We start from the raw sequence: 10,159 nt of genomic DNA on the forward strand, positions 1-10,159 counted from the left end.
TCTTAAAGATTTATTCCAGCTATCAGATATATTAGAACATGACATCTAACCTCTGTTTTCGTATGAGCGTTAAGTTTTTGAAATGCAGTACAGGTGGCAGGAAGCTGAGCTGCTTACGGTATTACCATAACTTAGTGGCTGACTTGATTAAATAGTGACTTAAAGCTTAACCTCATAATAAAGGAATCAAATATTGAGCACAAAGCATATTGTATTTTATAATAATACCGTGACATTTAACACATTGCAGAAAAACGTGTAGAAATGTGAAGACATGTCTGCAGAACTAACGGTGCGCTGCCAGTCTTTAATTTAAATGTTATAACTTATAAACATGGTTTTGTTAAGATTAGGTTTTTTTTTTTAGGGATTTTAAGGATTAATGGCAGAGGTTGAAGAACTGAAGCAAGAGGAGGAACAAAGTGACGATGTCCAAATACAGGTTGAGAGCAGCAAACACGTACTCCTCAGGACTGATTTCATACTTCCTGTGTTTTCCACCCAATATCAGCTGGGTATCGAGCACCAAGTACTGCAGGGAGACAAGAGAGGAGATGCTGTAATACCACCTGACATCTGAAGGCATTATGGTTTTAAGATGGAAGAGACAAGAGAAGCTAGCAAGTAAAAGAGAAATGCCTTTGCATTCCTTATTTTTAGAGATGGGTGTGTGCGTATAATAAACAGGCCACATCAGCAATGGGATAGTCGGATAATGAGTTGTGACTTGCAGCCGACAGCTCGTTCAGCTCTGCGTGCAGCCACAGTTTGCTCCACCAGCTGACGAGATGGGTCACAACATTTGCCTTTAATGCCAAAAAACACAGAGAGGTGGCTGTGAAAAATGAAGCCTGCTGCTGCGAGGAAGTGCATAATTGAAATTAAAGGGGCACACGGACATCAGAGTTGCACTAACTGCTGTGACAAACACTGGTGGCAGGCGGCTTGGCCCCCGAGATCAAAGCTTGTATCGCATGCATTCATTTGACATTAAGCCTTCTTTGATGTTGGTTTCTTTTCTAAGGTCATTTTGATGCAGAGTGTTGCAGACAGCCATTTACTCTCATGACAGCTTTGAGTGCACTTACAAAAGAAAACAGCGCTGTTCCCAGGAAGGCGTAAAAGATGTACAGATACTGCAAAAGAATCAGACACATCATCAGAAGAGCGACTCGGCATCATGACTGACTCCATGTTTGTTGTTTCTTTATTCCATTGAAATTGGGCTAAAATGTATTTATGACAGTATTTAGAATTTGATATAATAAAATGATGTGAGTTTCAGGCAAGATGATTCAGCCTGATTTTTACCTTTTTAAAGTGGATACATCTATTTTCCTGTTCTCCTTGTCCATTTGATAAATGTTAGTTTCCTCTAACAAAAAAAGGCCTTTAAAATAATTTCTTATTTCTGCTTAGACTTGCTGAAACACAAACAGCTACTGTATATAAAAACGCACCAGTCTGCCATCAGTGTAACTCCTGGGAGGTTTAAGAATACACACTCATCTTTATAGTCTGCTCAGCTCACAGGTTGGTGGCAGTATGCACAGGGGATAAAAGCTACGAGCCTGAACATGCTGTCTGCTGCTGACACACACTGCTGCAATGCATTTTAAGCCTGTTCTCACTGCAAACATGTGTAAAGACTTGATTTACCTGTGATCGGATGATTGCACACAGCAGTGCGAATGAAATGAAGGACCAGCATAACGCGCACGTGAAACCAGCTGCAGGGGTGAAGTCCCACTGGTGTCAGAAAAATTTGATAAGAGGGGGGGAGAACATAGACGGTGAGTGTGATGAGCCTGTCAAACAGAAAACTGCACAGAAAATCCTTCATTTATACTCAAGACTGTCTGCAGCTGTAAGGCGCTGAAGATAATGAAAGGACAAAAGCATGCCAGAGTTCAGCACAAGGGAACATGGCAATGGCTCTGGATATGATGATCGGCAGTAATTAATCAACGCTCTGTGACAGAAGCTTAGAGGTGAGTGGAGGTAGCCTTTTGGCCTCTGTGCCCTTTTCAGATCGACAGAGCAAAAAAAAAAAAAAAAGAAGATGGCACTACAGGGGAAAATTGATCACCTGAGAGGCCATGAGCCGAACATGCAAGGTGGTCTGTATGACATTTATACCACAGTGACAGAGAGCAAAAGGCTCTGGGCATGATGTGCATGGTGTGAACTGCAAGACCGTCCCTTCTTTTTTTAAAGATCTCTAGCGTTTTCCTTCATGCTAAGATTGATGATGAGCACTTAAAAGCCGATATTTTCTCAGTGTGATTATCAGGCGCCTGTTTGTTTTGTTTTGTATAATTGGAGAAAAAAAATAAAAATGTGCAAAATGACTAACTGCGTTTAAGGGAGTATTAAAAAGGGCTTTATACAATTAGAATGCAACTAACATCACATTCACTTCCCCGTTATCTTTTTCTTTTCCCAACTGGCTGTGTGGTTACTTTAGTGCATGTAAGCCAATAAATGAACCGAGCTAATAAATGCATGATTTCACTAATAATAATAATAAATTGTCCATACTGGATCTGCATGATAAAACGCAACAACTTAAGCAATGAAACTTAAATCCAGAGAGACACAATCTATCCAAGTGATCCCTGTTAAAAGCTTAGTTTAAAAAAAAATCAACTTAAGATCTCTCATATTTCATCATTGTTGGAGAGATTGCTTATTCAGTTTTCCCACCAATTCATTAATGTCAGCTTCAGTTCCCTTAACATTGTAAAAAAATAGAAAAAAGTTCATTAGTGTGACATTAAATTGTATTCCTGTTTTAAATATGCTTAATGTTTACTCATTTTATTTTTCATTAACCTTCTGGTGATGAACAACTCTGATTATTTAAATAAATGAGGATTTAGAGGAGAAAGAATCCCAGTTATTTGGTTATGTGAAGGCCAAGCAGGCTCATCAACGGAGAGGACTGAAATGGAGAGGAGCACATGATTTGCAATATTCAAATTTAAAGTATTCAAACAAAATATTTAATTTTGCACAAATCACCTTCCAACATGTTTTGTAGGCAATCACCATTATTTATCCGTTTCTGCTCCTGTCTAGGATAGATGTGAACACTTCCTTAAATGTTCCTTTGACAGCGGGCTCTACATCTCAAGGTAAAGTTTTAAACTCTGAGGAATGTTGAAATAATTAAATGTTTAATCAGTTTTCAGGAGGGTGTTTTAGTAGAAGGTAAAATTACATTCCGACCTATTAGTATGATAAGTAAGGTCAACTTTATTGACAGTTTTCTTAAATGATAAAAGAGAATAAATCTGGGGAAGTATAATAAATTAAGAAATTAATTAGTAAAGTAATACATATGGAAATGTAAAGAAAAAGAATAAAATTAAACTATTAAATTATCATCACTGATAATTCTGTTTATTTGATTCCCCCCCTCCATCTCCAAATAGTTTTGGCCATGTCTTCGTCTCCATGACTACATTATAGTTGTCAGCATCTGGTGTCTGATCTTCTTACAGAAACTTAAAATTACAGTTTATTTTTTCTTGCTTAGGTAACATAACACAAATCAACTGTCCTATAGATGCAAATGATGATACTTTTAATATATATTTGAGTGGAAGAAGCTTCGCATCAGCCATTTATGCAGTCATACTTGAGCAGGAACTTTGAAATATAGAGGCCATTGGGCTTGCTGGAGGAAGAGGCTGCACACTCATGTGTATGTACGGTATGATTGCAGCAGGATTACATTCATTATTTTATTCATTTCCCCTTTATACGTAATGCTTTTTCAAATCTATTCTCTTTTGAGGTGCTTTTTATCATTTCACACAGTTCAAAGCAAAAGCAGAACGAGTAAAAAGGAAGGTTGGTAACTTTGCAACTAACGAAGACCATTTCTAAACCTAAGATTTATGCAAAAGCCCCAGCTCAGAGAGCTTTAACTCTGCCACCAGCGGATACAGGGAATTAATTTGATTGACATAAATACTGATCTCAGCAACAGTCCTAGTTTTGCCTGGACAGCAATCCCTTCACAGTTTTAAACCTTTGCTTGTAAGTATGGCAAAACGCTGCATGACAAAACGAAAAAAACAACAACAAAAACTTGATCAACAACTCAGCTTAACACGTTCCATGAGGCTGCACAGGAAACACACATCAGCGTACAGACATTTGCCACAGACTCCCCACTCACCACAGTTTGTGAAATTTCACTTTTGGCTGCACTGCAAACAGCAGCTCAGTGTGTGTGACTGATCTTACTTTTGACTGCATAGCAAACAGACTCATGCCGAAGGAAACAAGCGCTGTCGCACCCACAGCCCACATAACTGCATCAGCTTGAAAGTACCTGCAGACAGAAATATCAAACAGACATGCAGTGGGAAACGCACCCCACGATCAGCAGGCAGAATACATGCATGAACAGTGGGGTTCTGCTCTATCCTTTAAGGGAAACTTTCACACACAAAACACTGTATTTTTCTTCATGAAATAATCTGTTGTGTTTCTTCAGCCTCTTGGAGGAAATCTAAATATGATGGTCATTTTTTACAGTACAGGATGCAGTAATTTCCAACTAAAACATAATTTGCACAAGTACCAGATGAAGCTTACTGATATTGAAGTATTTCAGATGTAGATTTATTTTCAGCAGAAAACCCAGAAAATGTGATTCCACATGCCTTTTAATCAGCTAAACCTGCATTGATCTTTTGGGTTTTGATGACTTCTGCAGGCACCGAGCAGATTATCAGATATGAATCAATCAGGATTATGATTGTGCAAATAATTCAGCATCAGGTAGGAGACTGATCCCTGGAAACAAACACTCACACTGCCACAGATCCAAGCATCAGGCCCTCTGCAATAGTCTGAAACACAGAGAGGAGGGGAGAGACAAATGCAAAGTAAATACCTGAAAAACAAACAAACAAACCAACAAATGGTGAAATGGAGAAGGTAGGGTAGCAGTTTAATTTGATGCCTGGCTGGTACTGCTTCTACTCACAAACAGGCCCAGAGCTATAAAATTGAGAGGTACTTGACGACGGATGTTGTCACAGCAGGACAAGACCAGAATGAGCACCAGCACCACTGACCTGTTAAACAGTGAATTTAAAGTGTATCATAAAGGAATAAAAAAAGTAAACAGCATAAAACAAACAAACAACAAGTCATAAGCAAGAAAAAAACCCATTGCATTTTAAATTTATAGTTGGTGGAAGCTTCTTGTACTGAGAGGATGGATTTCCACCTTTAACATTGTTATTTAGATAACTCACCAAAGAGGACAATTGCAGATGACTTTAGTGCTTGAAAGAAGAATAAAAAAACCTTGAGCTGCTTTTTTCTAGTATGCATTTTGCCCTCGGTGGAACCAGACTTTTTTCTATTCTTTTTAAAGTTATCCAGAGTCCTCAAGGCTTTCTGAAGCCTTTCAAAGTTTATCTTTGAATATTTGCTGCTATTTTATACTATACTATACTATGATATCTTTTTTTATCTGATCATTGTGAAAGGAATGCAGTTTTAGTATGCTTAACACTGACAAATGAATAATGCAGGAATTAAAAAAAAGGCAACTGAGTCATGGAACAAACCAGCATTATGTCTACACATAACAGACAACTTTACAAAAAAAGCATAATCTTTAAGCACATTGATATTACTAGAAGCCTGTTAGGAAAACACATCACTTGATCTCATTTATTTAGTTGTATGAAAGAATAAAATGGCAGAAGCAGGTTTGAAAGGAATAATTTAATATTTTTTCCACTAATAGCATCGTTCCCAACAAACTGTTGGTGAAAATCTTCAAAAAACATCAGTTTCAAAAGTATTTGAATGTGATGTACTAAAAAGGAAATAAGAACCAAAGGCAGTAATATTCAAATAATGTCCTCCAAAAACATTGGAAATCTATTCCTGAGGACTACTTTAATGAAATTACAACAGAATCTCTCTAAGTGGGTTCTGAGTGCTTTGAATAATAAAGATGGCCAAACAAAACTCGGACTTTTAGGCTAATTATAGCTTTTTTTTAAAAAACTGTTCATAGTTGTTCCTACATTTAAAGAAATTTCTGCCTCAATTTCCAGCTCAAAACACATCACCATACTTCACACTCGCAATGAAATCTATTTTATTTTTTTAAAGACTTACATCATAGAGTAGGAGAACCAGTTATTCTTCAACACCCACATTTTGAGTGTATTCCTGTTTTTTGATGAGAAAAAGGAAGAGAAACATGGAGAATGTGAGAGGAGTGTTTAATAGAGCCACCATTTATTTGACAAAGGCAGTGGAATAATTTTTATTAAATATTAATAGAGGACAGAGCATTGTACACATGGGAGCCGAGCACAATTTATGGAAAGAAATTACTGTAGCTGCTTTCTACTGCATCTAGCATAAAACAGCCAGTGATTTCAAAGCTAACGTATAATTCTCTTTTACTACTCAGTAGTGCATCACTTCAGTATGGAAGCAGCGATGGCCGCATGAGTGAATTTGCATGGTGGCAACTATAATCGCACTACTTTGCTTTGACACACAGACAGATTACATTTCAGACAGATCGATGGACATGTCGGACATGGAATCATCTCTTTTCTGAAAGAATTCTGTTGTGTGTGTGTGTGTTGGTGCCTCACCAGTAAAGAAAAGCACAGATGATTCCAACAGTAAACAGCAGCTGAATCAACAAGGTCAGGTAGACTTTCCTGATGAAACCTGTTACGTGATGGAAAAACAAAAAAGAAATGTAGTGAAGTAAGGCATGTAGAAAGGTTCACAGACAAAGGGACGGGTGGAGTGGGGGGCAAACAGCAACACCACCATTGGAACGGTGTCAGAGCGAACCAGACAGGCAGGTGTGGTCGTTGCTCATGCTGCTCAACATTTCAAAAGGTTTTGTTTTTACCAAGCTCACATTTCAGCCTCATATGGATTCAATTTAATTCAATTCAATTTTATTTATATAGCGTCAAATCATGGCAATGCCATCTCAAGATGCTTTACAGACAGAAAAAAACCACAACGAAAGCCAATTCATAAAAGCCTATATAAGAAAACCAATAGATTGAGTTGGAGGTCCAACTCAATCTCCCATCCTGAGCAAGCACACTGGCGACAGTGGGAAGGAAAAAACCTCCCTTTTAACAGGAAGGAAACCTCCGGCAGAACCCGGCTCATGGACAGGCAGCCATAGACATATGATATGAGCCACTGTCTCATAGATATATGAAATAATAAGGTGACAGTATTTGGATTCAGCAAAGATCAGGATGCAATTTTTTAATAAAAAATCCATAAAAAAAAAAAAAAAAAAGAAGCCAATGAGGCTTTAAACATTGGGCATACATTTCCAGTTCTGACTCTGCAAACAAAAACACCCACTTTCTGTTTCACTGTTTGTTCATTCTTGCTTACTCTCTTTGTTTTCTCTTTAGCTCTCACCTTTTCGTATTGCTGCAGTACTGAAGCTGCCATCTTCTGAGCCATAAAGGTAAGGAGGTGGAGTCGGACTATGCTGCTGGTCACCTTCAGCTGGTGCTGGGCCATCAGGATGGACCGTGTTGCCATAGGCACCAGACGGGCTGACCACAGCGATGTTGCCCTTCCCTACCTACAGGCAACAGATCAAAACAGGCAGCCTAAGCCAAACTTCACTCCAACTGAGAACAAAAATCATCACAAACTTGTATTTTTATGGTCAAAGGTTGATGTTGTCATTTAGCATCAGATAAAATCTCTCCAATTTATTTCTTTATTCTTCAAGGTAACTATTTATCGCTACTGACCTGATAAGTCATCCCTGTGTAGGAATTCTGTTCGCTGTACGATGGAGTATATGGAGGAGGACGAAGTTGATATTCCTCATTACGGCTGACATTACTCTGATCCATCTCACCTAAAGTTTGTGGATCGTTACATCAACTCATGCAAAAAAAGGAAGAAAGAAGAAAAACTCAGATGTGGAAACAAGTTCAAACTGAAGCTGGGCCTGAGAGGGATCCTTTCAGAGAGATTTAGAGCTTTCATCAGGGACTTTAAACTGGCAAAGGGGGCAATGTCAGTGGGGAACAAATAAATGGGTAATTACAAAATGATGCATCGCACAAACGCACAGCCATCCATGACTTACATCCATAATTATGGCCTTAAACCCCAATTTAATAGAGCTGTATGTATATTTAATGGTGGGGTAGATGGTGGTTAATTGATCTCAAAGGAAATCCATCTGACGTCATGAAGGACAGGCAGATAATAAACTTAAGCATTCTACTTTTGATATACAGAAGAAATGAGAGGAACAAATTCCATTTAAAGTCTCTGGTTTTTAATTGATCATTTAATGAATGAAATTGTGATCATCCCCGCGATGATAAATGCTTTATGATGTAAAATGGCAGTAAAGGGACGTCTGCTCCGACTGTAGATTAGATGCTGTTATAAAGCATGTAGGACAGTTGAAAATAAACATCAGCACAGTGTTTACATCCGTCTATGGTTTAATGAATGACAACATTCCCCTCCTGTAATATCACTAATTAGTAACAACTTTTGCAGTCGTGGCAGCACTTCATTATGTGACAGGTAATTTCACTTTTTCACACCAGCTTCTAAAACTATGACATGGAAAGTCTTTTGGTTCATTTACAGACTCTAAAAGCTTGAAAAACATTTGAGATGTTTAGACAGAACTGCTTTAAATTAAGGCTTTTATATTTGAGGCGTTCAAAGAGCCGCTGCTAGACTTGAGTCTGTTTGCAGAAATGAATCCATTACAGTCCAGTCTGTTGTAATGCGTCTTACCTTTTCTGTAACAACCAGGAATCTGCTCGTCCAGGACTTCCTGTATTGTTGGTTCCCTTCAGGGCAAAGTCCAGCTGCTATCAGTCGGTTCCCACAGAAACAGGACTTTAGCTCCCCCGGAGGGAGAGGATGCACCGTATACCTCATCAGGCTCAATCGGCGTATGTTCTGCACATATCACTAAAGCAACAAGGCTGTCACTTTACTAGAGTAAATCAATTTTCATGTTCATAATAGCTTAATGTTGATTGCGTTCACACTGTTTGATAAAAGCATGCTTTGAAATTCAGTTTCCAGTCATGATCCCCCGTTGTAGAAGATAAGCCTGTAACTTTTCATGCTTCGCTGTACAAACAGGAAGAAGGAGGACAGTGGCTCTGTGTGAAATCTCTCGGGTCCCATGGTCATTTTGGTTCACCTTGGTTACATATTGATAGCATCCTATGCATGGAAACCATCCAGGGAGGATGAATGATGTATGCCAAGAGTCCAGGGTCGTACAAAGGGATTATAGATACTGGGTCACATCAAGGAGGGAGAATAGCTAAAGACATAAAGGCACACTGCATCCTGAAAATACATGAAATGATGTAGGTCAACGCAGTCTTAGTGCTTCTCCATGGAGAATTGCAACTGAAAGGGTTATGAAGAATCCATCCATGAATAAGAAAGCAGTGCAGGATTAACTATTTTATATTTTAGAACATAGCTTAAGTATATCATAATTTCCCCTTTGGCCATGATTACATTAGATTACACATAGTTCATGTTAAAGTGATGATGTATGCATATGAAAGTCAATCTTTAAAGTTCCTTTCAGCTACAAGTACTAACAGTTTTGACTTTAAGCTCAGGCCTTGGTTTTGACATTTATGGGCAATCAAAACGTAAGAGACAGCTAAATCACGTATAAATTTATAAGCAATTAAAGTAAAGATTTCAGAGTATGCTGGTGTGAAAAAACACAAAAAGGGATTTCTTCTGTGAGAGCTTTCAGAAAAACAGCTGGTGATATCCATCTTGTAAACACTGGGGGGCACTAGTTTCCTTTGCTTTTCCTATTAATTGCAGTCATTTGGTTGTGACTCTCACCCTTTTCAAGCTGTCACCTCCCCACCCAACCGGCACCATCAAATCCTCCTAAGAGCTCTCACACCGGTCGCTTCTTCATCTTATCTGCTGGATCAAATCTTTCATTTCTGCGGCCGACATTTGGTATTTTCTTTCAAAGTGTTGTCAAAATGAGAAAAAAGAAGAAAAAAAAGAAAACACTTTCTCCTTTGACAGCAATAAATAAGACATAAGATAAAACAAGAACAAAATAAAGACTTAGTAGTGTGGACAT

At 38.4% G+C, this 10,159-nt stretch overlaps 1 protein-coding gene across 1 annotated transcript; it reads right to left on the reverse strand.

The window, feature by feature from the left end:
- Nucleotides 1–379: 379 nt before the first annotated feature.
- On the reverse strand, nucleotides 380–7,904 carry LOC306756420 (protein lifeguard 1; the record flags this gene model as incomplete). Its single annotated transcript, XM_079241148.1, has 10 exons — nucleotides 380–532; nucleotides 1,089–1,136; nucleotides 1,660–1,749; nucleotides 4,258–4,345; nucleotides 4,831–4,868; nucleotides 5,006–5,096; nucleotides 6,160–6,213; nucleotides 6,651–6,729; nucleotides 7,456–7,624; nucleotides 7,800–7,904. The coding sequence occupies 10 exons, from the start codon at nucleotides 7,902–7,904 to the stop codon at nucleotides 380–382; spliced, it is 915 nt and encodes a 304-aa protein (XP_079097274.1).
- Nucleotides 7,905–10,159: the final 2,255 nt, after the last annotated feature.

This window comes from Telmatherina bonti (genome assembly GCF_933228915.1).
Source record: "Telmatherina bonti genome assembly, chromosome: 5".
NCBI classification, from domain to species: domain Eukaryota; kingdom Metazoa; phylum Chordata; class Actinopteri; order Atheriniformes; family Telmatherinidae; genus Telmatherina; species Telmatherina bonti.